This window comes from Colletotrichum higginsianum, chromosome 6 (genome assembly GCF_001672515.1).
Source record: "Colletotrichum higginsianum IMI 349063 chromosome 6, whole genome shotgun sequence".
Taxonomy (NCBI): Eukaryota; Fungi; Ascomycota; class Sordariomycetes; order Glomerellales; family Glomerellaceae; genus Colletotrichum; species Colletotrichum higginsianum.
The window spans coordinates 2,420,608-2,448,482 of NC_030959.1; the positions used below are offsets into that span (position 1 = coordinate 2,420,608).

The window sequence follows — 27,875 nt, forward strand, 5'->3', positions numbered from 1 at the left end:
CAGATGATAGTCTCAGTCAGATGTGACAAGGCAGGGTAAAGGTTCCATTATCATTACAGTCACCCTTCCTATGGTATCCTTCCTCTCGCATCCTCATGGCTGCCTGGAAGAAAACTACAGCAGCCCCAATTCCAATATGTGGTATCAACCAACTTCGCGCGTTCCAGACCTACCCTTTGGCCTCAATCTCGACCAACATGTCCAAATGAGGTCTTGTTGCTTCTCCCCTCCCCAAAAACATCGCTCAAACGCAAAGCCATCAAGTGCTTTTTCATATCGTCGTTAGGTTGAGTAGTGAACCGAGTCCGCTTCGTCCGCTTCGTCCGCTTCCCCCCCGCGCGGCCATGCGACCACTGCCGGTTTTTTGTTTTTTTTTGTTAGACGCCGCTTAGCAGATCTTTTCTCTGCAATTATATAGCAGATTGTCCACTTTGCATCCAATATGTTCAATGATTATGGCTGATCATGTGGTTCAAGCTATCGGGTAGCATCACCTCCTGTGGTAGTGCTTGGTTCTTGGCTCCGCGCACAAATGATGCTTTGCGGCGAGGAATCTTCTTCTAAAAGGTGTCGGTCTCGTTGCTGGCAACTGTACCGAAGGTATCTGCGTCTCATTAGAATGTGCCTTGGCCAGACTGGAGTATGGTGTATTCTTACCTCGCTTACGGCGTCGCTCTTCCCTAGCTGCGTCTTCTTCCGCGCTCTTCGGAGTCATCGCTCGTGGCCCACTAGGTCGACGGGCCGGCATGCCGCGGGCACCGCTAAGGTTGCGGTTATCCGGCTTGGGACTGCCGGTGTAATTGCTAGCCGCATGGGTGCCGGGGCCGGTGCCGTAGCCGCTCTCCACGCTGTTGTAGGGGAGGGGACTGGATTTCAAAGCCAAGTTCGAGATGCGCTTCTTCGCAGGTGTATGCGTCATCTCATCCATGGGCTCCTTGGGAGGTCTCGGCGGTCCAGCGGGCGGCGAGTTGTAGTAGTCACCGCCGCCCGTCGCACCAGATCCGTTGGTGTAGTGGTTGCTGTTCTGTGGGAAGCGATGCAGGCTGGTGGCTGAGCCAGCCCAGTCTGCCGATCTGGGAGACATTGGCGTGTCGTATTCGTAGGCCTGACTCTCGAGCGCCGCCTTGAACCTCTCAGTCTGTCCTTGACGCGGCTGAGGGTGTTGAAGGTTGACCGAGTTGCGGTGTGCCTTGTACTTTGGGTCCTCCGGAGTCATATAGGTGGCAGGAGGCGCGTTCTCCAGGTGAGGGGGGTTAGGGGCAGCGAGGTCCTGTTGGGAAAAACCCGAATGTAACTGATCACTGCCGTAGTCGTTTTGATATCGGTCGTCATATCGGAGATCAGATCCGGACCGGGATGGAGGATGCTGCAGGAACTCTTCATCATGCTCCTTCTTGCTGGAGCCGCTGCCACGAAAGGCTTTGCTCACGCTCGTGGCTGTCGACTCAGACCACCGAGAAATCTTGGGGAACCAGCTCGAGGACCCTCTCTTGTGCTTTTTGCCCTTGTCGGTCTTGGGGGTGTTGTCATTGCTCACTGAGGCGTTCGGAGCGGCTTGGGGTTGGGGAGGAGTGCCGAGCGGCACCGATCCGCCGCGTTGAAATTCGCGGTTGGGTGTGAGGAGACCCTGCTCATTGCGGTAGTCGTCTTGAGAGTTGTAGTCTTCCTCGTTGTCCTCGTGAACTGTGCTAATGCGGTTGGGTTCGTACGCCAGCTTGGAGGGCCCACGAGACTGGGCAAAGGACGACATGCCCGACTGACTGCCGTGGCTAGTGGTAGAGGTGCCAGCTTGACCCTCGGGTTCGTAACCTCGGTCTTGCTCATACTGCATCTCGGGAGTAAGGTTGTCGTAAGATGGTCGGCCGCTGACCATGCCAGGTCTCATAGTCTGCGCCTTGAGTGTGTCAACCTCACCCAGCAGCTGCATGAGCATGTCCTCGATCCTGCTGAGATCGTTGGTGCCCTTGGTGCTCAGGCCCTTGAGCGCCTTGCGGAAAAAGTTGCTCTTCTTGGCAGTCTCATCCAGAGTGCTATTCTGCGAAGCGCCGCTGTACCCCTTGATCGAACGGGGAAGGCTGCCGGGGTAAGGTCGGGGACCGCTGACTGCATTCTTGACCGTCTCGTCCGTGTTCTCCTGGACCTCCTTAATGATGACGTCTTCGGTATTGGCAAGAAGTTTCTTGAGGTCATCAAAAGAGTTGCGCATTTCAGCCGCAGAACGGACGAGCGTGACGAGAATCTCCGTGTCGCGAGCACTTCGCTGAGCGTCGCGGACCATCAGGTGTTGCATCAGAGCAATGATATCCTTCGACTCGATTCTGTCGATACCGTTGCCGGTGGCTGGGTCGTACAGAGGAGATTCCATGCCCTGAGACAAACCACTCAGGTGTCGGGTGTGCTGCGGCATGAAAAAGGGGTCTTCTGCAGCCGAGTCGCCGAATGGCATGATAGCCTTGCCAGCGGGCTGCATATTAGGCGAGTGTACAGGACCCTGAGAGATGTAGCCCTCGTCGAGTGTCTTGTGTCCAGTCGGGCTACCAATGTTGTATGGGGCACCGTAGTCTTCGAATCCTCTACCGCCGAGAAGGTCTGGGTGGGCGACCGGGCTTGCACCATCATAGGGGTTCGTGATAACAGTGTCTCGTTTTCGCTCAGCCGAAGTGCGCCGCCACTCATCCTCGTGCTCTCCGCTTGCCTGTCGGCTATGAGACAGAGCTGCGGTAGCCGCAGCGGCACCAGCAACGGCACCGGCCGCAGCCAAACCGTACCCGTGACCGCTATGCTTCTCCATGTCCTGCTCTTCGTAGTTGCCGTAGTCGCTCTGGCGAGGGGTACCTTGACGAGGTGTGATGTCGCCCGGCCAATGGCCGCGGTCATCGTGATCGCTGCCGCCGAGCGGCTCGCGGACAAGAGACGGGTTCGTCAAGGCATCGTCGTCCACGTATCCAACCTCGGGCATTGGGTCGTCGAATGTGGGCATGGCACTCGCACCCATCTTGGGCTGCTCCTCATAGTCAAGGCGGTCGATGCTGTGTGCTGGGGTATTGGCAGGTTCGCGACCCTCCATCGTACGCTGCTTGAATGACTTGTTCCTCGAGACGCCTTCAGGAACCCATTCCTCGGTGTGCTCCTCATCGACTTCTTCCACCGTCGGCTGCTTCGTTTTGTCTTTAGCGGCCTTGAGGGCAGCAGCAGCAGCGCCGACAGCACCGGCGGCAATCGCCTTCTCCGAGGCAGTCGGGGAATGCCTGGTGGATGTGGAGGGGGAGTTCCTGTACTTAGCAGAAGCAACCTTCCGCCCGTACTCGTCGAGGTCATATTCTCCGGTAAACTCTCGTGAGCGGTGGCTCTGGCGGCTCGAGGTGGGCGTTCGGCTGCTCTCGCGCTCGCGTTGCTCAAAGAATTCACGCTGGTCGGCCACTGAGCGCTTTTCGGGACTAACATCTCGCGAACGAGGCTCGATGTTGGACTGGTCGTCATAAGAAACGTTGGAGTCCTTGCCATATGAAACGTGGGAACCCGGGCGATATGAAAGATTGGACTCGTTGCCGTACGAAACCTGCGAGTCCCTGTAATCATAGCCTGACCCCGCGGTGAGAATGGACTGATCAAGCATGGAGCCGTCCACAAGAGAAGCAACGTTGGACTCCACGCCGTGCGGCACATGGATGATATTGGGATTCGCAGCAATGCCACGCACGGCCTGGCCGGTAGAAGTTTCGATCTCGCTGCCCTCCGTGTACTGACTGTTGCGGTAATCTTGACCGCTCTTAATGCTGCGGCCATCGATGGACTGCTCGTCAAAGCCCCGGCTCATGACGTTGCTTGGCGCCAACGAGGGCGAGAAGGCTCTCGTGTCAGTGTGGGACGCCTGGGACTTTGTTGGCGATGCGCTTCCGTGAGAAAGTCTGGAGTCGCGTTGTGCGGCGGTCTCGCTTCCCGCCTCTGTATATCCAGAGACACTGTAGATAGGACTCAGGCCACGCCGTTCGGGCTGGTACGGCACGTACTTCAGCGGGGGCGGCACATCTTGCGTGTTGTAGTAGTCGTACTCGTTAGTAGAGTCCGCATAGTCGCCCTCGCTCTCCGTGAGACGACTTCGCTCGTCATAATCATCGTCATACTCATCACGAGTTTGCTGGGAAGGGCTGGGGCTGAAATCTTCCGACTCGCGCTGATCCAGGAAATCTCCAGTCCTAGAGCGGGAAAGTTCTCTCAGGTCGCCATGGGAAATATTAGCGTGCTTCGTGCCTAAAGTTTGCTGCAAATTCGAAGCGGGCGTTTGCGTTGGCGTTGGCGACGAGCCCATGGAGGCGTTGCCCCGGGCAACCTCTTGGACGGAGGCTCTCTCCTCCATGGCAGAATGGGGCCGATCGGTCTCGGCTGAAAGAATCGAGGTCCTGGTCATTTCGGATGGATTGATTTCGCTCATCAATGGCATCGGTGGCGCGGGTGGTTGCTCTTCGCGGAACTCCTCGTCATACTTCTCACGGCCGACGCTTCTGCTCCGAGTTGAGCCGTCGGCGCGCCGGCGCCTGCGTTGTCTTCTGTCGTCGGACGATGGCGACGCCGCATTCAGTGCGGCGGCGGCAAGACCAGCAGCCGCTGCACCGCCAACGGTAGCCTTGAGAGCGCCATCGCTGCGCCGCGGTGTGTCATCGACAGAGACAATGGAGGATTCTTCGATTGATTCGGCAGCGATGCTCCGGGGAGAGTCGACATAATCATGGCGAGCCTCGCGGTCTCTACGCTCCCGGTGCCGGCTATCGCGGCCGGACTCGCTGCGCTTGTCGGCGGATCTGCGTCGATCAACTCCCAGGTCCTCGCGAGAAAGGGATGTCCCTGTGCCGGTGGATGTGAGGGAGCTGCGACGACTTTCGCGCTTGCTCTGCTCCCTCTTCAGGGCGCTCAATTCCGGCAGAATAAGTCGACGGATTGCATCTTCGACAGTCTCGAGCAACTTTGGGTTGTTGATGGACGACTTGGAAGCTCCGGAGCGGACGGAGCTCTGATCGTACGAGCGGTGGCTGGGAGAAATGCTAGATGATAAGAGACTGGAATCTGCCCCAGACACAACTGATTCCACATGACTCCGACTCGACCGTCGCCGGGGTGATCGCGTTCCTTCGGACTGCTTTTCACTGATACTACTTGTTCGACTCTTGCTCGAACGATGCTTGCGATCTTTTTCTCTCGAGGATCTCTCGCCGCCTGACACCTTTCTCTCGCCACTGTGTCTCTTGCTTCTGCTGCTCTTCGTCTGATCAGCTATCGCAGCGCCAGCCATGACACCGGCGACACCAGCGGCCAGCTCGTTGCCTCGAGAGGTGCTCTTGCTGCGTCTCTCGGAGTTTCTGGTCAGAACGGTCGAGCCGGAGCCGTCGAGGAAGCTGTCTTGAGGGATGGCCGAGATGTCGGACATGTTAGGAGGCAGGTAGGAAGACTGGGCATCACCGTCAGGAATCAACGGGCTAGCTGGTCGACGACGCCGTCCGCTGCGGTCTATTTCAATGTCGATTGGGTTCCTCGACACATTGGACTCCTCCGTGGCGGAGGCGTAAGACCGCATGCTTTCGGCGTCCTCGCCCTCCAAGGTTTCGACGTCAAGATGCGACGAGCCTGTGGTGGACGGCAAGGGCACACGGCGGGTTAGTGAGGTCTTGCGGGTGTTGCCGTTCGTCTCAGTGATCTGGATGTGGTCGTTGCGATGCTTCTTGGACGGGGTTAAGCGAACGCGAACGCTGGGCTTGCGGTCAACAGTGCCGGAAGGACCAGGCTTGCCACCCTCAAAATACTCGATGAGCAACGAGGTCTGGGAGCGATTGGCCCTGTGGCTGCGGGTTTTGATGGTGACGGGAGTGCCGTCGTCGGGCAGAGAGTAGTGGGAAGCTTCGTCGGCAGGCCTGGACACATCGGTCGCCAGCTCGGTGGGGGTGATGGAATCGGTCTCGGTCGGGGCAGGGAGTGGAGGTGGCTTGTTCGAGTCAACACCCATTGTGGTGCGATGCTCGAAGGCCTCGGCGACGGAGAGACTGTTGGTGCGCAAACGCGGATGACGAATGCCTCGTTCGACGGCTCACACCCTCTTCTTTTTGGGATCTTGTCCTTCCCTCGATCAAGGAAAGAAGGAGAAGAAAGAGGGAAGAAAGTGTGGGTGGATGTGCCGGTTGCCGTCCGTCCAAGGTGCGCAAGGATTTGTTGTGGGTGCAGTTGCTGTCAAGACATGAGGAGCAGTTCGTTGCTGCGGGAGGGAAAAAAAAAACAAAAAAACTGGGCAGGCTGGGCGACAAGCTGAGCGAGCTTGACACTTCACACCTAGTCGTTTGGCGGTTCGGCGATGCTTGCGAAAAGGCAATGAAAGAAAGGATTCCAAAAGGAATGACGAGAAGTGCAATCTGCGGCCGCTGATGCAACAAACGCAGCGCGGGAAAAGCAACGAGGGCTGTGGAATTGGTGATTAGAGGCGACTGGGGATAAAAAGCCGAGAGGGAAATGACGAGCGCAAGTTGGATGGCGCAAGGAGGAAAGCCAAGTAAGTGGTTGAGGTCGGTCGGGTGTGAGTGAGGTTCGCAAACTGGGGTGGCTGGGTAGGGTGGTTGATGGGTATTGTTTTTCCCTCGGCGATGTTTTTGCCCCAGTCACTGACTGTGTCTGGTCTTGCAGCTGAACCGGACAGGCAGGTAAGCTTCAGGGGTCGTTGTTGACCGAACTGTCTTTTTGTTTATTTTCAAACCAACTTCGTTTTGCGACATTCAACCCCCTCTGGTATATCCGGTCGGAATAGGACGAAACCCAGGAGGTTAGTCAAGGCATCGAGGAAACACGGCTCAAAGAAAAGACAATGGAATCGACGTTGAATGCACAGAACAGCAAACGGATGTCGATATTGTAGCAGGTACACATGATCAGGTACTCATAATAATAGCTATCAGCTGGGGTAGGGAAGGAACGGGAGGCAAAGCCGGGGGGTAAGCAGATGGGAAGCGACAAGCAACAGGCTCCAACCTTGGACGATGCAGGCAGAGCGAGCACACACATACACACACACACACAGATAAGCACACAATCCAAAGGCCACCAGGACAGGGGAGCACGGTCGAGAGACGAGGGAACACTTCATCGGGCTCTGGTTTGGCCTGTGAGTAGTGGTGTGCCATGGGATGGTTTGGATCGGTTGCCGTCCGAGCTCGATCAGTGTTCATTGTGTACATGTGCGTTGCCCCAGTCTTGTACCGGAAGGGAAGGTACACTAGTACTCTACAATCCAAGGTGGAAAGGTGAGCGCTGGAGCGGGCTGGACTGGGCCGGGATTTGGGTCTCGTTTGGGCTGGGAACACTTGTCGACGACATCTGATCTCGACGGACGCTGTAGCCACTCGTTCAGCTGGAAGAGCAATGAACACCAGCAGACACCCACTCATCAGCCATGCACATATTATGTATAGACACCCCTCATCCAGTCCTGCCCCCTCGTCCCAACGGCTACAGTCAATTGGGACCTGAAGTGACTGAACAGATCAGAGTGACAGAATGGGTGACAGAGTGACGAGGACTCTCTCAAAGGCGACTGGTCGGCCTGGTGTCGGGCAAGTCCCACGGGGTGGAGATCTGATGAGTTGTTCCTCGCTCCCTTCCCGAATTGAGCTGGGAAGGCACCGGGAGGGATTGGATGGCGGGCCAATTGCCGCCGCAGGCTTGGGGCGTGTGAGAAAGGGGGGGGGCCCTGCATAGCTAGGTACCTGTAGAGGAAGGGTGCCTTTCCCACGCACTACGGTGACCTTACGTTTGCTTGAAGCAACCTCTCACCAAGCGCAACGCACGCAAGCTCATGTATTGCAGTATCTGCCATGTCAGTCACCACCAATCCCTCATGTGCGCGTGTGCTACCTTCTGCACTTCCTGCATTCGCCTGGGACCACTGAGCGGGATGGGCTGTACCACACCATTTGCTGTCCATCCGTTCAACCCTCGAGAGTCATGCTGTTAGAGGTCCAGCTTCTCACCGCCGTCTCCTCTTCCCGCAGCCGTATGTAAAGGCCCCTGACCTTGCCCGCCTTACGTTCCTACTTGGCCCTGTAGCCCGACCCGAACTCGTTCCCCTTAAACTGGCTGCTACAGCTCCGACCTGGGCATTGAGAGATGCCCAGACATCTGGGAAAACATCGAAATAACGAACGGTTTCCGTAGCCCTGTTTGCTAAAAGTGTTCCCAAAATCTCCATACATGCCCTTTTTCCCAGCCCCCCGCCTAATATAAACAATCGCACAATCGGTCATTATCACACTTTTGCGCGCCTCAGGGATCCGCTCCTCATATCGTCTTTCCGAAGCCTTTCTCGATCTGGACGAATATACCTGCCTTCCCCAGCCCCGGATTTAAACTATTGCGTGCTGATGCCTATCGAGCAAAAGCCATCGGGCACTTTTCTTTCTTCGTTTCCCACTTTCCCACTTTCTCAAACGGGAATCCCTGGAAACCGGGCCCCCACAGCCTAAAATAAAGCGGGTTTCCATGGGTGGCTCAAGCGTTTTGGCTGGGCGACGGGAGGAGAAGATGGGGAACTGATCATCCACTAGACAAGGGCGAAAAGGAACAAAAACGGGGAAACCTCGTCTTTTGGTTGAGGCCCTGAGGGGGAGAGACGTAGAGGAGAGAGGGGCCCAATCCTCACAGAGAGCTTGACACACCGTGACCGTGACACCTTTTGACACCTCAACTTGAACGAAGGCATCGGTGGTATCTCTCCAGACACCTGAAACCACCCTTTTATCTGTCACGGATGGCGCCGCCTTGTCACTGAGACCCTGACTCTGACATGACAACTCGAGAAATCCTTCGACATCGAATGACTTTTGTTTGGTACGTCATCTCGCACGAATCCCCAGGGACACGGCGGACACGACATCTCATGCAACCCGATATCCGCGTCCAAATGTCGAAGCATTGATGATTCACCCGCTGCATCCAACCGAACCCGGGCCCCTTCCGCTTGACTCGTTTCGTCTTCGCCCATCTCGCCTTCCCGACTGGTCTATGGGATAGATCGGCGCAGTCGACAAACAAAAGCCCAACATGCCCACGTACCTAAGTGGCGAACCGGCTTGAAATCTCATTGCTCGTCCTTTGGTCCTTCCGGGATATAGAGACACACCCATAGGACAAGATACAGAGCTAGGCATTAATTCCTCGGCGGCTCATGCCGGTGCACCCGTTTCCCCGTTTGCAACCCAACGCAGCTGGTGTCGCAGACTGCAGACATCACCCGAGAGTCGAGACCGCCAAACGGCTTCCCAAACGGGGAGCGCACTGAGTAGCATCTTATTGCAAGAGGCAAGCCGCTCACGAAAACCCATAGAGTCGAGATGCCTGGTATGTATCCGTACATGCCAGAACTACTGCACTGCCGCCTTCTCCGGAAAAAAGTACTTTGCATGATCACAGACGAGTGAACTCACCAATCCAGTCCCGGAACTCGTTTGCACCAATCTTGCCATCATACGCCTTTTGAAGCCAATGCCACTGTTGCCTCCAGAGTCCCCTCCTTCAGGAGTCGCTGGTTAGGGGGTGGCCTTCCTCGCCCACTGCTTCTCCCTCTGCTTGTGTTTGTGACCATCTCTCGCACCCAACACCCGAGGGCAATGTAATGAAATTTGGCTGCCATGCGACCCCTAGACACGCATCTAGCGGAGAGCCGCAGTACCGTAGTTGTGGTACCAAGCTTCACAGGTTGTCACAGATTCAAGAAGAAGAAAATAACCATTAGATGCCCAAAACATTTCTGGAATAGGAGGGTAAGTGATTGATTGATGCCGCGAGTATCTTTTCGCTCAGTGGTATCTTCTGTCTCGTTCGCATTCCGCATAAGAAATGATATGCACGAATCCCAGATGCAGCATTCCGTTTTTTGTTTGGCCCCAGGGCCGTGAAGTCACTACTTCTTGAAAGAAAAAACATTCGATATAATCCGCTCCTAGTTCGAGTCTCTCTCTCCTTGGCAGCCGGAGTCCCATTCTGGTGACGCTGACTAATAGACACCCTCTTCCGTATTTCACATGCCCAAGCCTCTCTATCTTTTCATTTTCTTAGCACCTTTAGGATTCAATGCGTACGTCTGTCCAACTGACTCTTCCGTCTCGGCGCCGCCGAGAAGCTCTGCCACGGTAGGGTTGTCGTTGAAGTGGGTGGGCAACCCCCCTCCCAGGACGGTTTTCGCCGCCTCAACTCGAGCCATAAGTGACCATGAGTCGATCAACACCACGGAAGAACCCAGACGCAGCTTCTCGCGGTACCCGAAGCCACGCATGTCGTCATCATCGTCACCTCTGCCGCCCGATCGTGGGTCGACCTTGGTGCCGCCAGTGTGGGGATTGAAGGCTGGCCGTCCGGCGCTAGAGAACCCGGGTCCCTTTCCGTGCTCTAGAGACGAGACGATGCTGGCAAACTGCTTGCGCAGATGTCTCCTGTCTCTTCGTGCCGTCTGCTTCACCGATGGCTTGGAAGCCTCGGCCATACGTGCAATGAGCTTCTTCGGGTCATATTGCAGGTTCATCGGCTCGCCAGTCTCCTCTTCTTGTTCCCGCGCGACCTCGAAAATGAAGGCGATGTTGAAGCCAGCGCTCGCCTGCACATCGACATCCGTGCTGTCGAGCTGCTCCACGAAGGCGTCGATGGCCGAGTAAACGTTCTCGCTGATGTCGTCCATCTGGCTGGCGACGAAAGCCCAGGCCTCGAGCGCGGACGTGACGACGTCGCCGCTGTCCGCTGCTCCGATAGCCTCTCCGTCGCTTTCCACAATGGTGACGAGGTATTCGAGGAACTCGCTCGCTGCGTCCTCGCCGCCGCCGCCATACATTGCTGTGATGGCCATAGCCCAGATGGCGGCGGCCTTGACGTCATTATTGTCATCGTCCTCTAGGGTCTTCTCGAGTTGTGGGTATATATCTTCGAAAAACGCGTCTGAAGGAACAGTGAGCAGCGTGGCCGTGAGGGACTGAAGCGACATGAGGCGTTCAAGGGAGCCGCCTCCGGATCTAATGTTCTTCATCAAGGCCGTGACGATCTCGGTCAGTGAGTTGGTGATTTGACGGCCGCCATAGTGGTGCTTGACAAGATGCAGGTACGACATGAGCGTGGTCTCGCGAATCTTGGTATTCGTTCGCTTCCGATCTTGCAGCTCGACAATGCGGTCCTGGAGGAGTTGCGTCCATGCTGCTTCAGTGGCCTCGTCCATCGCAGTCTCTGATCCGTTGGAGAGCGTGCTCATAGTCATGTTGTCGTCGTACTCGTCGTCACTGCCCTCCTCCTCGGAGGCATAACGGCTGCCGGCGTGCGAGTGGGCTGGCGAGTTAATCTGGGAGTGGCCGGGAGACACATTGGGCGAGTTTCTCATCGAGGCTCGCGCGGACTCGGGACGAGATCGCGCCTTCTTCGAAACTGTCTTGCCGCTTTCGCGGAGAACCTTGAGACGCAAGTCGTGCATGGTGACGACAGTGGAGGTCAACACTTAGATGTATTTGTGTTCGTGAGCGCGCGTGTAGCTGGGTGGTGTGGTTTTTTGTTTTTTAGGTATTTGGTCCTGTGCAGCACTTCACAGAGAGAAGACCAGTATGTGCGGGTTGTCGTCGGGGGGTTGCGTAGTCTATCCTCGACTATGACCTTCTGTGCTTATATCGAGGTGGCGTCTGTTTGAAAATGGTGTTGCTTCTAATTGTGTTCTCGACGTTTTGCCAGCAAGCCATAGGGTAACGAACGGTATGTGTGTATGCGGGTGTTTTCAACCAGCTTTCGGAGATATCCCGAAGGTTGCTCGTTGTTTACCGTGGTTCTCCGGATGTAGGCGGGGCGCAGTAGGCAAAGGTCTTTAAGGTATTTCAAAGACGTGGATTGCGTGGAAGGTGGTGGAAATTGATGAGGATTTTGATTACCAGGCCGCCGTCTCGAAGGTAGGCAGGAGTTTAGGGATTTAAAATTAGGGCAACTCAGGGAAAACTGGTTGTGGAGGGTTCAGAAGTCAAGATGGTGGGTGGCGACGGGTTAAGAAGAGGGTAGGTAGCATTCATATTACATAGAGAACCCTTGATTCACCATGGATGCCACATGGATCCCGCAGAAGAATCGAGTAAGTGGGAGAGGATGACGAATGACGAAAGAGACTTTTCAATCGTGTGTAGGGCGAGACATGCAGCAGGGCGCAAGGTTGAGCTCGGGGGAACTTGGGGGGACAAAGCAGCAGCAGCAGCAGCATGACGTCCGGAACAAGCACGGCGAAAACAGAAGCGTTTTTTGCCCCTCATCCAGTCATTCTCGTTCCCGGCTCCACCCTACCCGCCGAGTTCAGGGCTCCAGAGTGATGATGTCTTTGCTGTGGGGCGAGGTCGTTCTGGCCTGTCCGCTCGCAATCCTGAGAGGGTATCCCTGTCAGCAGATCATGGCCCTCTTTTGCTTGTGCCCTGGAGGCGCCCTGCCGGCCAAACTGCAATCTCGACAGATTGGTCAGTGCCATTCAGAGAACCGAGGTACAAGATGCCACTCTGAAATCATGGGCATGGACAGGACGACGCCTCCAGGTGAGGTGAATCTAACATGCATCATCTGACCGTGACAGTCACAGTCTCCCGGTCGAGACATATTTGGCCGGCGTCAGAAACCATCAATCCTTGTACGGTATCAGTCAGCCTCCACCGGATTCGCCAGATTCTCATCTCATCACCGAATCGTCGTTGGACATGATATGAGCATGAGGAGCACCAGCGACAGCTGCGGCTACACTACCAAACCAGGTACCGACCGTGAATGTAGCCGAACTTGGATACTGCGGTCAGACATGGGATATCATGCACACAGCAGTTTGGCTTGCTTGTCTGAATTTGAAAGACATGTGTGAGGCGGCAGGCAGGGAGAACTTCTTTGCACGCTTGTACCGGAGAAGACGGGTAATTTGAGGCCAAAATACATAGGTGATTTTTCTGATGGAAGCAGTAGGAGGGGAGTGCACGACAAAAGCATGTGTCTGTACGCGCCCTTGCGCCTACCAGGCCTGGCGACGTGGACGCCAAGCCATGGGGGTACGAATTTCGTCTCGCACGCTTTTTCGCTGCTCGGGGAGGACGGACCGGTTGTCTCGCTTCATAATGTTGGGGTGAATGGTCGGTCGCTTTTGCATCAGCACGACCTTGAGAAACCCCAAGTCGGTGGGCTTGGTATCGTTTCAAAACAAACGATTGTGGCTTCAGTCAATCAGTGATGTGAAGTGAACTGTCTCGAACCAACGAAGGCGGGCATCCAGGCCGATTACCTACGTTAACTTGAGTTGATCGACCCCGCTGCTGGTCTTTTGTTCCATCTTCCTGGTCAGGTGCCAAATGTCGGTGGTCTAAGGTGTGCCCCTCTTTCCTAATCCCGTCATCACCAAAAACGCCCCAAATTCCGCCTGCCGTCTCAGACACACACTGTGCAGCTGGCGGACTATCTCCCCAAGGCATCCTCGGCCACCATTGTGCACTTTGCTACCTACCTACATACACACTAACCTTGCTCTATCCACTCGATACCTTCTCCTTTTTTCCCCGTCGGAGAGAGGAAAAACAACGATTCACCTCGAGGACTCTCCGTCCTACTCGCAAACCCTCGTCTCCGAGTCGGCTCATCCTTGTCGGCGTCTCCCTTATCAGCGACAACGGGCACTCTAAGGCGTCTGGGCGTCACGGTATCTAGGTAGGTCACTGTCGACAACCCCACCAATCCACCGTCTCCACTGCACCTGCTCAAGACCCCATAGCCCCCTGCACGCTCCCCTCGCACCCAGCTAAGCTACGATAAGGCGTTATCGCTGCCTGCGCTGCTGCCGCTACTGCCTGATACAGTACCGACACGGTACCTCCTGGAACTACCTGCCCCACCTTGTCTCCCTTCCACAACCTCGAAGGCCCAACTTACACTGTATCGCACCTACCTACCTCTCTGCCTTCCTTCCATCTGCCTACCTTGCCGTCTCTTAACCTTCAGCCAACCCGCGATTCTAAAGCAGGAGCGTTCTGCCACACTTACCACGACTGCCTCGCCTTATTGACTTCTTCCCCTCTTCTTCTCAAGCTCGATCTACAACAACTTCTCCATCTTCACCATCACTCGAGACCCCTCATCCCAACATCTACCGCTTTCCGTGGGCTCGGTCTTATTCGGACGGAGGTAGGCGGTTCCGACGCACACAACCAAACGCATGCTGACCCCGTCTTCTCCCAGCAAACCCGAGAGCCGAGTCGCTTTCGACTTTCCACCATAGACAACCACCAGTGATACGCTCCAGAAGCCTGTATCAAGATGTCGTCGTCGAGCCCGAAGGGTCCGAGAATCCAGGCCCAGGATGGTGAGTGCAGCCCCTTTCTTCCTTCTTTACCGCCATGCTGGGTTTCTGACTAACTGGTTGACAGTGCTTGTCAAGCTCACCGTGAAGCATCCTCGTCCCGAACTACACTACCCAGAGCGACGAGTTACCCTTGAGCAAAAGAACACCAGCGTTCTGATTATTGGCCGGTCCAGCAAGCGGTTCGATAACCTGGAGGCGAAGAGCGATAACTGTTACTTCGACAGCCCGGTGATGAGCCGTGAGCATGCCAAAATCACGGTCGACTGGTATCACAAGGTAAATGATCCCCCATGCCGGAACTTCTATAGGTTGCTAATCTGACTCTAGAAACTGAACATCAAGGATACTGGATCCCTGCATGGCACATACCACAACTCCCAGAGAATACACCCGCGTGTACCCCGCGAATTACAGCAACGTGACACCATCAAGTTTGGTATCGACATCCAGCGATCCAACGAGCTGTTTCCGCCCTGCACTGTCGAGGTAGAGTGGGAGTGGGATCACTTGGCCAAGACCACCCAGGCCCCGACCCAGATCAACATTCGGCCGTCATTCGCAGTCCCTGACGACTCGGACAGCAGCGATGATGATTACTCTACCGAAAGCGATATCCGCGCCACCATCGAGAAGATTCGCGAGGTGTACAAGCAAAAGCCGGCCGCAAACACAGCTAGCCTTTTCGCCAGCTCTATCGACCTTACCATGGACTCTCCCATGCACGAGCCGGAGATGAACGGGGAGGCTGGTGCTCCAATCGTTATTGACGAGGACACCCAGAAGCTCCCACAGCCTGTCTCGTCGCCTCGCGAAGAGGCTCCGGCCGATCTGGACGCCCCTCACGACGAAGATGAGGGTTTGCCGTTCAGTCCCAATAACCACCGCCAACTTCCCCCTCCCTCAGTTTCTGGTGACGATTCGGATGAGTCTGACGACGAGTCTTACGATGACGATCTGTCCAGCTGCCCTGATGAACATCCTTCACCCCTGGGCCAGTTGCTCGACTCATGCGAAGAAGACATCAACCTTAGCGATTGCGAGAGTGAAGGCAATAGTGAAGAAGACGACATCGAAGAAGGAGACTTGGAATCCGACAATGACAGTGGCTCAGACGTGGCGAGCGAGAATGAGAGTCTGGCCGCCGAGCAAGACCGTCCCATGATTGATCACTACGACTGCGAGTCTGAGGTTGACCAGCCTAATCAGCCCGACTCGACCCTTTGGGCAGATGAAAGTGCGTCCTGCATATACTCACAGCCTCCACCTGAAGTCAACGCATCATACCAACCCTGTTATATGCCGGCCGCCTGGCAGCCGGAGCAACCGGGTGTTCAGTCTACTGTACCACGCCCGTTCCGGTCGCTACCGATGATTCCACTTCCCGCCATAGCCTGGCCGACACTGCCTGCCGTAGAGCAGGGAGAGCAGGGACGCCCGAACGACTTTCGGTTGCCATCAATCTTGAACCCCCTTGAGTCGCAAACTAGCCCCCTTCCCGAAGTCAGTAATGACGCACAGTCGTTCTCTGCTATCCAATCAATGGACTACTCCATCCAGCGAGAGGAATTGGCATCGAGTCTCACTCACTGGCAAAAGGCTTACGTCGACCCCAAGCCCGCCACTGAATTGGCGGAGAAGGACTCCCAGAACGATGGACCTTCGGCTGAAGCACTGGGCCACCTGACCGGAAAGCTCGAGTTTTTTGCTGCAAGGGAGCATAACAAGGCAACGATGCGTCGTCAAGAGCAACGTCGAGATTTTGTTGAACCCACCACCCAGGTTTCGAAGGCGGCCGAAGTGCCTGCCGAGGCTTCAACGTCCGAACCTCAGCTCGTCACTACATTGGACGGAGCCGCCACTCTAGAGTCGGTGAAGGAGGTTCCCAAGTCCACCAATGTCGCCCAGTCAGTTTGGTCAGCCTCCGGAACCAAGTTTCTCAACACTCCCCAGGAATTTCCCTTGTCCGATGTGAGGAACACTGACCCCGAGCTCGACATGACAAGCGCCTATCAGTTCCACCAAAGCAAGCTTGCATCCAGCCAATCCAATAATTCAGAAACTGCTCAACCCGCTTCGAGTGAGCCCGAGCAGGCTCAGGAGACAACAACTTCGAAGTCTCCCAAGCGCAAAGCAGCGGATATTTCTACTTTGGTACCTGAAGAAGAGGCTGCTGAGGCAGCTACAGCAGAAGCCCCAAAACAGGAAGGGTCTTCGGAGAACGTTGCGGATGAGATGATGCAGTTGACTCCATGCCACAGTCCGTCAACTATCCCAGTTGTCGTCGAGTCTGTCGACGGATCTTCACCCCCACCTTCAAAGCGTATGCGAAGTTTCCTAAACAAGGCCGGATACTTCCTGGGTGGAAGCATGATCACTGCGGCAGGTCTCGTGACGGCACTCGCTGCTACAGCTCCTGCTCTCTAGGTGTGGTTCTTTTCTGCGACTTTTAGCACATATTTGGTGTTTGGTTTCTTCGATTACAGGGAGTGGGTCTGTGTCATTTAACTGACCCAAGATTGAGGTTCGGTACGGCGTCATGGACTTGGAGGGTTGATATTTGGGACTGATTCACCAGTATGGGAGGATGGGGATGGATTCCAAGTTGACTGTGCCAACTGGTTTGTTTTGGTGGACGCAATGAGGCAAAATGGACAAGGGTTGTCCTACGAAGGGTTATTCTATACCCAAGCCTTGAGATATCTTGCTTTCTATCTTTACCATGGCTCTTTCCTTTTCACAATAACCGCTTTTTTTTCGTAGGCCTAGTCAAGGTAATAACCGTATCTTCACTCAAGTAAATTGTGGACCTGTGTCTTTGCGAACATGAGATGAAGTTGCTGTCAGATGTTGGAAACATGCTTCTGGGAAAGATCGGCCGCTACTGCGCAAGTTCCTTGGACGTTTCGCTTCCATTCGTCTTCCCTACTTCTAGATTCATTTTCCAACATTTCGTCCGCAGACCTGAACGCTCATGTCAAAGAACAAAGCAGGTGGATAGAAGGCCTCCAAAGGCCCGGGGAGTCCATGTATTCCAAGACGGTAACCCGCATGACAATCACCCGCGGACATGCTGCGAGTCTCATCTACCTTCTCGGACCAACCACAGGGACTCGGGGCGCGCAGTGGAGAGGCACAAGCTACCACACTTTCCCTGGCTAACGGTGCAGCGTTTCAACGTGGATTTCGTCGTTTACTGGTCACCGTATGTGTCAATATTTACATCTCTTGCTTGACCGGTCTCCGTGTTTTCTCTTCATTTGTTCAGGATCCCTCAGTCTACGGGACACCTTGAGAATGCGAAGATGGTAGGCATGCGGAAGGAACATGTTATGAGACCGGGGAGGAGATGCTGGTGTGCGGGTAAAGGAAAGAGACAAAGGTCGACAGACAAGACGAGGCGGTATCTGAGCATGGGAAAGCGTTCTCTCGTGAAATATGACATTAAGTGCGGAGGGATCAAGTGGGCGGAGATGATAATGCGATGCTGGCCGTCCACTCTGTGCGTCTGACAGCCCGGAGGAGGCAGCGGAGAGAGCGGAGAGAGCGGGTGGCCATTGATTTGATTCAGCTTGGGGAGGGAGAATCCACATCATGCATGTTTTTTGCCTTGCCGTCTGCATTTGGTCGGCCTTAACGAAAATCATGCAAGGGATGGGAGTGGACTGTAGTAGCTGGGGAGAGATGAATGCTAAGATTATATATTGGCAGGCTGCAGGCGTCTGGGCATCGGTTGTTCCATCGGCAGCGTGATATGGGTCGGGCTCGGGGAAAATGACGGTCTTTCTTTCCCTCTCCTTTACTCTGTCTATCCCCATTTATGAGACATGCAGGCGCCTCTTACAAACGAGATGTTTACCTTCGACGTACTATCCCCCCACCTCCCCAAAGCCAGGGTATGGTCATTCACGGTAATTGGGCTTTTGTCGGTCATCCACACCGAGGTCGTGTGTTTGTCTGCTGTAGAGGACGCGACACGGGCAGGGGTCGAGAGGGCAATCGTGAATGACATATCTGTAGCGGCATTACGGTGCAGGAAGAGAGAGAGAGAGAGAGAGAGAGAGAAGAGGGGAGACACAACGATATCACGGGGCGCTGGCAACATGTACGTGTTATGCTCATCTGTTATCACAGAACTATTTGTGAGACCTCTAGATGAAGGGGAGGGAACCGACGAAAGCCTCACGCATGTTGAGCATGCCGGGAATTTGCGTCTCCGCGATGTCACGAGAATGGAGGAGGAAACAAAAGGGGGAAACTAGTTGTCTCCTCCCACCGCGGGTGACTTGGGGGATTAGGGTGAGCACGGCATCTACCGACAACCGCGACGAATCGTTGTCTTCGAAAATGGGGAGAAGGGAGTAATGGAGAGAGAAACAGAGAGAGGGAGAGCCGGCCATCTCGCCATAATCCCGTACACCTGACATACTGCGCCGGCTGATCGGTTTGAGGCGTTCACACAACGCCAGAGAGAGTACAAGCACGTCAGATGACCCCGCGGCCGCATCGAGTAGCGTCGGTTGATGGACGGAATGGGGTGGCACAATGAAGGAATCGGCCGAGAAGGAATGAAGAGGGACTTTCCGTGTGTGTGTGTGAGGCGGGAGAGGATTGCGAGGACCGAGACGTGCGATTTTGCCGTATCTCGTCGATTCTCGTCAGTTGCCGTCTACAGACACGCCTCGCCGGAGGGTAGAAGGATCAGCTTTTTTCGGTAATCAGAGGTACCGACCAGACTAAGCTTGCCCAAATCCCTCATGATGTGGTCTTCGTAGATGCGTAGGAGCAATGCTGTGGAAGGAGGACGGAAGGCTGTGCCGTGCAAGGTATATTGCTTGCTTAATAGGAGCTCATTTTCGTCATATTAGATACTAGTCTGACGTGCCAGGAATGAAGATCAGCTACCACGAAGTCAGCTCGATTTACTCAAAGTTGTGACCGGGTAGGGATGGGAGTAAGCGAGAACGGCAAGTTGCTTGCTGCGTGCCCGGCAGCTGGTGCTCTTGACTTCGCCTTGTGGGGAGTGGGCCATGTTGGAGATGTATTGATGAGACAATGAGACAATAGCAGGAGAGTGGTACATAATCTTGCCCTGGACACGGGATCATGATTGGTTCCGGCTGGTTATACAAGCTGTCGCACTGCCAGGGGTGAAAAAGGACTTGAGCGATAAATGGACGAAGGGATGATACCTCCAGATGTGTGATGACTAGAGGCTTAGATGGCCGTAACTAATATCACCGCCTTTTCCCTCTCGACATTCCGAAGGACTCTTTGCATGGTCCTGGGCGCTCTTCTGCAAATTTCCAAGGCCCTAGGGCTCCGGTGTAAGTCTTGTGTGGGAGGATCGACATGGGCACGCTGCAGGTAGCCGTAAAGCGGTCGAGGCCGAAGGCTGATTGCTGGAAGAGCTAGCAACCGAGAAGCCGGACCGGATTCCGAAGCAGGTAAGTCCAAACCAGGTGGGAATTGCGGCTATTGTCCCAAAGAACAATTGAGTTGGCCCTTAGCGGCCGGATTTTGTAATATCTTACAGTGTTGGAGTCTTGCCGCCAAGTCGATATCAGTCATGATGACTCGAGACCAAGCCGCCGGACGAGGTTGGCGCAGGTTACACGGCCGCTGGCGGACCAGAGTGCGGTTCCTCTCACGGCTCTGGCAAGACGACCTGTGCAGAATAAGCCTTGTAACCAGTGCGGCTGGCATCAATATCGGCATCAACTCGCAGATAAATCTTCCCAGAGACGTCCAGAGGAAGGCCGGTCAACTTGCCCGAATAGGGCAAGCAAAATAAGGCGACATATGAAGTATCAGCCAAATCCATTTCCCTATTCGTTGCTCTGCTGGATGAAACGAGGCAACCCTGACAGCAGCACTTGGGGCGGTCACAAGACTGAACCAACAGTGGTGATTCTTGTGATGCCTCGAACGTTTGGGCGGTCCCGGGAGGATGATGCCCAGACAGGGAGATGACGAGAGCGGTGTAGAAAGTCAAACGCGACGTTCTTTGCGCAAATCAATCGTCTGCTCTGCACCAGACTCTTCCAAGCTTTGTGTAGTTGCTCCTATGTGGTGCCTTCTTGACCAATGCATAAAAGGCGAAGTACTCCCCCTTCGAGCCCTCTCTTGGAGACAACACAACCAATCCCCCCTCCTTTGACGACCAACTGTCTGCAAAGACACGAGAGACTCGAACACGCAACCTTGTAACCTTATACTTCAAATCCCCAACCTTGCAATCACCATGGTCAGTGAGGAGGTCTGTGGCTGCATCGAGGACATCTACCACGGCAGGTGGGACTTCAGAACCTGCAACCACTGCCTAGGGCATCAAAGGTAGAATCCTCCAGCCGAGACGGGTTGCGTTCTGCTGACCAGCATTGCAAAGAAAACCTTGTAGATTCTGTGGCTCCCAAGGTGTGGTCAGAGTTCCTTGCTCTCATGGAACTGCCAATAGAAACCGGTCGTTGGATTCCAATCCGGGACTTGGAGGCGCGCGCAGAGATGACCCGACTGATCGAACAGACCAGGGGCCAAACCGGGGACCAAGTCGAGATGTTGCCACTGGACGGTCTTGAATACCGTCAGAAGTCTCCTTTGGTTCGGGAAGCTATTTAGATGTCAGCCCCGCTTGACGTTATAGTCTCGAAAGATGGCGAGGTGGTCCCGGTGACCAAGTTAGTGTGCTAGGAAGAATCTTGCGATCGGTGTTATATGGGGTAGACTATTCTGGGTTGGGATTTGATCTTGAGGGTTAACGGCTGATTCCAATCTAACGATGGTGACTTTCGCTAGGAAACGTATCCAAGGAGTTTTGGGAGTGGGCATTGGAGGGAAGAATCGTTGTAGAGACTAGAACTGAGGACTTTAGCCATGGACAGTCGTTCTTTTGCTGTTGACCAGGCCGAATTTCAAGATGTTTCGAAGCCTGTAACTGCTTGAACCAGAAATCTGGGACGCAGATATTGTGTGCGCCATCGAAGAAGGGAGTTAAGTGCAGTTTGCAGTAGCATCTCTCCACCTGTCCGAAGTAGCGGACCTAGTCAGGTTGATTAATCTCGTGCGTAACGCCTTGGTGCAACGAGAAACACCCTTCCCCATCGAACGCTGCCAGAGAACATGGTATATGTTGGCCGTTGACCGCCGCGGTGTCATTCGCCCCAAAACGCAAGGTCTATCTATACAGAAACCGGCTTGGGGACAGGCAAAGCAGTACCTGGATCAAGCCTATCAAGTCCCGAGCTGCAAGGACTTGGAAGCCTTGGATGATTGCATTTGGGGAATATTAAAACTGCGTCCAAAGTTGGACAAGCTCATTGTTTTTTTTTTTTTTTTTGAAGCGTTACTTTGTGCATCTGAACAAAAGCAAGCATGGATTTGAGCGTCGATGTCGAGTGGCACAGCTGCAATATCTAGGCCTAATCCGAACCATCTAGCTCCTGACAAGACAAAGCTGCCGGCCTCAATATTTCATGCTTTCTTTCAATAATGTGCTTGAACGATTCGAAGAAGTCCAGTTCAAAATCTCCAGAAAACCAACTGTCAGTCTTCTACTAGATATGTTTTCGCCGAACGTGATAGAGCAAAAACCATAATGAATGATTCCAGCGAGCCTACCAAGTTCAATTGTGGTATTAAGAGATCCAGACTGAAGTATGAGAATACTAGGCGTAGTTCTATTGCCTCCTGGAGGAGAAGAAATGATATGCCTGTCGGCAGACTTACCGACTCCATATCACCTAGCAGCTTTGCCCCCTATCTCCTGCGCGGAGCTCTCCATCAAGAGAATCGCTCATTCGGTGTGTGGTGGCCAATGACTTGTGTGCAGGGATTATCGGTTGGTGGTGCACAGTATTCCGAACCAGTCTTGGCAAGACACACTCCCAGGGGTGGGTGACTCGGTTTGCAGTCCTCTGGTCAAGGACCGAAGACAACCCCTCAAGCTAAGCTGGTAGAGCGGCAACAACGCGGTTCGATTCGGCATGCCGTGCTGAGTCTAGGGCATTTGATGTAGACATAGGGCAAACAAGGCGATGGCTTCTGGGAAGAGACGCCATCGGACAGTCGCAAATCCAAGAGTAAGCAAGAGTTACACAATGTCGACGCTTTCCCCGGTGCTGGGCAGTGATGCGTACGATACCATTTCTATGGAAAACGTTTGATGTGCCAACGGAATCTGTGAAGGCTAGCGGATTGGTATCACAGTTTGTACTTGCCGGGTCCTGTATGTAGGCTCTCCCGAAAGAACCCGGCAATATCACGAGACTCGATGTCACTGGCAGAGTAACGATCTATCGAATGACAAGTCGACACATGCTTCACCGCCCAGACTGTCGCACCGTCCAGAGCCGACGATGGTTATACTATCCTCTAAATAGGGGGACATTTGCGAACAGATTCCGATGGGAAACAAGTTGAGAGGCGCACTGGGTTCTAGTTACACTGCTTCGTTGCTGGTAAGAGGTTGTCATGTGGCTACCCCCTGTCGAGGTCAAGGTTTGGCTGCGTGACGAAATGGATCCAATGTTACGTCTTAAAGGAGGACTGAAAATCGATATTTTAATGTTGAAAACTGACTGGGAGGGTATGTATGGCTGGCGATGTGTTGTCGATGTGAAAGTCCACATTGGTAGTGTGGTCGCTCGATGAAGATGAAGGTGTAAGTGGTACGTACCTTGAATACCGGTGGGCCAGTGGAAATGCCGAAGTTCTTCCGAGATTTTGAGGCAGCAGCACACCTCCCCAGGTGCCTGCCCCCGGACCTCTAGTGGGGCCGCTTGTTAGGAATCGAAGCTCCAGTCTCGTGGAGGGGCTGCGTCTTGATGGTGATCTGCCGACAGACACCTTTGGTCGCATATTCGCCAACGACGCGACACACACACACAATTACTCCCCATATCATGCGATAATTGAAGCAAAAAGGCTTCAAAACAGTTACTATGTCTGTGATTCTTTGCACAGGTAAGTGGCCTTCTCACATCCGCATTCTTTGTTTCTTGCTCACCTGCCAGAAGATACTGAGACTGATTGCTAATGTTTGTTTGTTGTAGCGGGCTACGATCACACAATCAGGTAGAACAGAACTGCAAGCACTGGCGGTAATAAAAGAATGGTCTTGACTAATACTCCTTTGTCTTCAGATTCTGGGAGGCCCTCTCCGGCATCTGTTCGCGCACGATCCAACACCCCGACTCTCAGGTCAATCGTCTCTGCATCTCCCCCGACAAGCGCTTCCTCGCCGCCGCAGGCCACCACACGGTCAAGCTCTACGACATCAAGTCGACAAATCCGAACCCGCTGTTGACATTCGAGGGTCACACGGGCAACATCACCGGCGTTGCCTTCCATTGCGAGGGCAAGTGGATGGTCACCAGCTCCGAGGACGGAACCGTCAAGATTTGGGAGACGCGTAGCGGCCAGGTCCAGCGTAGCTACAACCACGGCTGTCCCGCCAACGATGTCGTGATCCACCCAAACCAGGGCGAGATCATTAGCTGCGACCGCCAGGGAAGCGTCCGTGTCTGGGATCTGGCCGAGAACAACTGCTCCCACCAGCTGATCCCCGAAGAGGACGTCTCCGTCTCGAGCGTCACGGTCGCCAGCGATGGTTCTCTGCTTTGCGCTGCTAATAATGGAGTAAGCAGGCCCTCGGTGCTGCAACCGCGACGTGCGCGACAATTGAGCTGACGAGAAACTAGGGAAACGTTTTTGTGTGGCAGCTGATACAAGCTTACGATCGGACACAGCTCCTCCCCGTGACGCACTTCAACGCGCATAAGGAGTACATCACGCGCATTCTTCTCTCGCCTGACGTCAAGAAGCTCGCGACCTGCAGTGCCGACCATACCGCTCGCATCTGGGAGGTGAAGGACCTCGAACCCGCCGCCGACCAGGAGCCGAAGCCGTTCCCGCTCGAGGCGACCCTCACGGGCCACCAGCGCTGGGTATGGGACTGCGCATTCAGTGCCGACTCGGCCTACTTGGTGACGGCCTGCTCCGATCACTACGCCCGGCTATGGGAACTCCACAGCCAGCAGATCATCCGCCAATACAACGGTCACCACAGAGGCGCCGTCTGCGTCGCTCTGAACGACTACTCAGAATCCGCTAGATAACGATTGTTGGGTGATTTCCGGGGTGGCATTCGTGTTGGTAAGTTTCCTTGGTCTACAGTAGGACTTCATTGGGCGTGTTGCACTTTCTTCAACTTTAGGAGTTGGGGGACTTGGTTTGGCGGGGCGTCTGGAACCATTGTTTGTATCACATCAACAGATGAGCTGCGGCTATCTGTTTTACATTTTTCTTCTCCGTTGGCAGGCCTCCTGCTAATAGTGTATGGGCATTATGTGCAAAATTATGGTATCCTGCTGTGGAAGTGGTGACCCGGCGCCCAACGCCGTGTATGCTGCAAACTCGCCCGAACCTCTCGAATCTACCAGCCCTCGCCCCAACCGTCGTCATCATCTTCGGCCTGCTTAGGCTTCATGTCTATTTTCTTTGCTACCACAGGCTTGGCTGCTGGCTTGGCCACGAGGGGCTTCTTTGCCGCTGCCGTTGAGGACTTAGCCAGCCCCTTGGGTAGAGGCTTGCTCGAGTTACCCTTCTTCTGCGATTGCGCGGCTAGCCAACCAGCAAAATCAGGTTCAGCGCCATCATCGAATGGCGTCGCGCTTGCGGTTGTTTCTCTCTTCCCCGTGGAGGACTTGGTTCCGCCAATCGGTTCTCCCCACCCCTCGTCGTCTCCCAAGTCGCCCCAGACGTCGCCGCCGTCATCGGCGGGTTCTGGGTTGAATGCGTCCGCAACAACCGACGAAGGTGTCCGTGACATCGGTGGCGGCGGGGACTTGACAGCCTGTCGATGCAAAGCAGATGCCGAGGAAGTGGTTGGTCTCCTCGCGTCTGGGCCTGGGGACGGGGTCGGCAAGGGGGAGGCAGCACCCGAGCCGTTGGAAGTCTGCATCTCCCCCGCTGCTGTCGAAAGCTTGTTGGTAAATGAGGAGATGGCCCAGCCGGCCCAGGAGGATGCGGAAGCCTCGCTGGGTTGCGGCGTGCTCATCCGGGGCCCTCCGGGACCTTCTGCGCCCTGAGGAGGCAGAGCCGAGTCAGGCATACTGGCCGCCGCCTTTCTGACTTTCTGCAAATACACATCCATCGTCTTGCTGGCCTGGTCGCGGATCACCTTCTCCTTGTCTATCAGCAACGGGCATACCGCCGGCATGATCCTGAGGGCGACATCTTCGTCGGAGAAGCATTCCCCGGTAACACCGAGAGCCATCAGTGATGCGTTGCGGGCGTGCACAAATGGATCTCGGAGGGATCTGGTAAATGCAGCAATGAGGACCTTGCTCCTCGAAGACGTGCCAAGGTTTTTGGCAATCTTTCCAAGACAGATGGTTGTGTTTGTCCGGATACCTGGCTGCTCGTCGTTCGCCGTCTTGGCGAGATACTTGAGCAGATCTCCATTGATTGTCCGATCCGAAAGTTTCGAGATGATGACAAGAACAGACTTCAAGGTTTGTTCTCGAACAACTGGGGCGGCGTCTGTGAAACCGGTGACCAGTTGCGGGAAGATTTTGTCGTTGACGACCTTCTGCGTGAGCCGATCTATCATCAGAGGCAGACTGTCAAGAAGGCAGACACGGATGGCTCGATCGGGATTGGAGAAAAGCCGGATAACTACTGGTGTGATCTTGGAATCAAAGTCCTCGGTGGAGAGCTTGGCCGCGATTTTCATGACAATGCTGAATGCCTTGGGTCCTCCACCCCCAAACTCAACCGACTTGATTAGTTCCGGGAGAACCTTCATCTTAAAGAAGTCCTCGGGGAAATCATCCGTTATTTGGTCAAGATCACTATCCCAGTCAGGTTCGGTTGCGTATGACGTTCGAGGATGGGGTCACTTACTCCAGGAACTGCTCCCGCTCTGTCTCGGTCTTAACACCGAGGTTCTCGATCCCCTCTGTCAACTTGATGAGTGGGCTATCAAAGAAAGAGCCGCTGCGTTGGCCCTGCTCTAGGAAGTGACCAACGCTAACGCGTGCTTTAGGATTGGGATTGACCAGGCGCTTGTAGCTCTGCTGCATTGTCGGAGGGATACTCTTCGTCTGACCAGCCTGGTCGGACCCCATGAAGTCGCCATTAAAAACCTCGAATATTAAGCAACCGAAGCCGAAAGAGTCTACTGCGGAATGGGGGCTCTTTTTGATAGCTTCCCATCCGCCACGCGCAAGCTCTGGCGGCGCATATCGCCCCGAGTCGGGAACCAAACTGCCGTAGGTCTGCAGCTCGACCAGTCCGGTATTAGTAACAGTTGCGTGAAGAGCACAACAGAAACACGCACATATATAACTGCCTCATCGTCCTTGACGTTGCTCAGCACATCGAAGCCACTCGTTTTCCATTCGCCACTCTCAGACGTGTATATGGAGCCGACCCTGAGGTTTCCGTGTATCGATGACGCTTCGTCGTTGATAAACTTGATTGTCCGCTGGAAAACCGTAAGCGCCTAGGTTGAACACGTGTTCATCTCGACATACCGCAATACTGCTCAAGCCCCATTTGATTGTCTCTGGTGTAAGGCTCTTCCGCTTCACATGCCATCGCAAGGGCACAACTCGTTCCGTCGCAATATAAATGTACGTATCGGTCTGTAGACTGTTGTGAGGCGATGCTTCGAATAATCGTGCGCCCGACATACCTCCACAGTATCCAACACTTTGATTACACCTGGATGTCGTAGCGTCCTCAGCTTGCGCAAAGCATTTTTTGCTAGGGGTAGTCGAGACTTGTTGGCGACAATGTCGAAGGAAAAGATGCTACAATTGGATCCGTCTTCCTATGTGAAACTGTCAGACGCCGAAAATCGGTTGTTTTCGTGGTAGAGTTAGACGTACTCGTTTGGTGCCGTTGTTCAGCGTCCATATGGACTCGTCGATGTCTACCTTGTCACCGAAGCTGTAAGGGAACGGTGGCCCTTGGGCAATGGCAGAGGCAACCGCCGACTTAAGGAAGTTCATGTTGATCGCCGGAGATCCAGAAAGGTTCGAACAGCCAAGGTTCGGTCTATCAACAAAACAGGTCGTTTTGTCGAGAAGTCGTGGAGAGACTGCGACGTTGCAACACGCGCCAGCTGAACAGGGAGCCTCGGGCGGCGACAGGATAGTGGTCCGTTTCCACTGGACAGGGAGCACTGGGCAGCAGCTTTCCTTTCCCGAGGTCGGTGCTCTTTAGGTACCTAACAGTAAAGATCCCCGCGCTAGGCTTGTTTGGATGGAGGGGTGCCACGGGCTGTAGATGATCCGTAGCCGATGTTTGGTGTGTGGGCTCGGATACGTCCCCGGCCAGGTCGTTCCAGTGGAAGCGAAGCTAACATCTGGCAAGGATTACCCAGAGGTCCAGTGCACTCAAGAAACCAATCGACTTTCGTCAACCTCCACTCAAACGTAACGCGAGGCGAGAGCCTCACCAACCTGCTTCGCGACTCATCGGATTGAGTATTTAGGACGCGCTCTGC

At 54.6% G+C, this 27,875-nt stretch overlaps 5 protein-coding genes across 5 annotated transcripts; 2 read left to right on the forward strand and 3 right to left on the reverse strand.

Annotated features, from left to right (window-relative positions):
- Nucleotides 1-560: 560 nt before the first annotated feature.
- On the reverse strand, nt 561-5,995 carry CH63R_09127 (uncharacterized protein; the record flags this gene model as incomplete). Its single annotated transcript, XM_018304101.1, has 2 exons — nt 561-604; nt 658-5,995. The coding sequence occupies 2 exons, from the start codon at nt 5,993-5,995 to the stop codon at nt 561-563; spliced, it is 5,382 nt and encodes a 1,793-aa protein (XP_018156124.1).
- Nucleotides 5,996-10,066: 4,071 nt separating this feature from the next.
- CH63R_09128 (IFRD domain-containing protein) lies at nt 10,067-11,479 on the reverse strand (the record flags this gene model as incomplete). Its single annotated transcript, XM_018304102.1, has 1 exon — nt 10,067-11,479. The coding sequence occupies one exon, from the start codon at nt 11,477-11,479 to the stop codon at nt 10,067-10,069; it is 1,413 nt and encodes a 470-aa protein (XP_018156125.1).
- Nucleotides 11,480-14,319: 2,840 nt separating this feature from the next.
- Nucleotides 14,320-16,789, forward strand: CH63R_09129 (FHA domain-containing protein; the record flags this gene model as incomplete). Its single annotated transcript, XM_018304103.1, has 3 exons — nt 14,320-14,365; nt 14,430-14,641; nt 14,693-16,789. The coding sequence occupies 3 exons, from the start codon at nt 14,320-14,322 to the stop codon at nt 16,787-16,789; spliced, it is 2,355 nt and encodes a 784-aa protein (XP_018156126.1).
- Nucleotides 16,790-23,301: 6,512 nt separating this feature from the next.
- CH63R_09130 (Rapamycin complex subunit LST8 target) lies at nt 23,302-24,477 on the forward strand (the record flags this gene model as incomplete). Its single annotated transcript, XM_018304104.1, has 4 exons — nt 23,302-23,323; nt 23,413-23,434; nt 23,503-23,998; nt 24,061-24,477. The coding sequence occupies 4 exons, from the start codon at nt 23,302-23,304 to the stop codon at nt 24,475-24,477; spliced, it is 957 nt and encodes a 318-aa protein (XP_018156127.1).
- Nucleotides 24,478-24,794: 317 nt separating this feature from the next.
- Nucleotides 24,795-27,378, reverse strand: CH63R_09131 (Protein kinase; the record flags this gene model as incomplete). Its single annotated transcript, XM_018304105.1, has 6 exons — nt 24,795-26,214; nt 26,267-26,640; nt 26,703-26,849; nt 26,899-27,009; nt 27,060-27,197; nt 27,256-27,378. The coding sequence occupies 6 exons, from the start codon at nt 27,376-27,378 to the stop codon at nt 24,795-24,797; spliced, it is 2,313 nt and encodes a 770-aa protein (XP_018156128.1).
- Nucleotides 27,379-27,875: the final 497 nt, after the last annotated feature.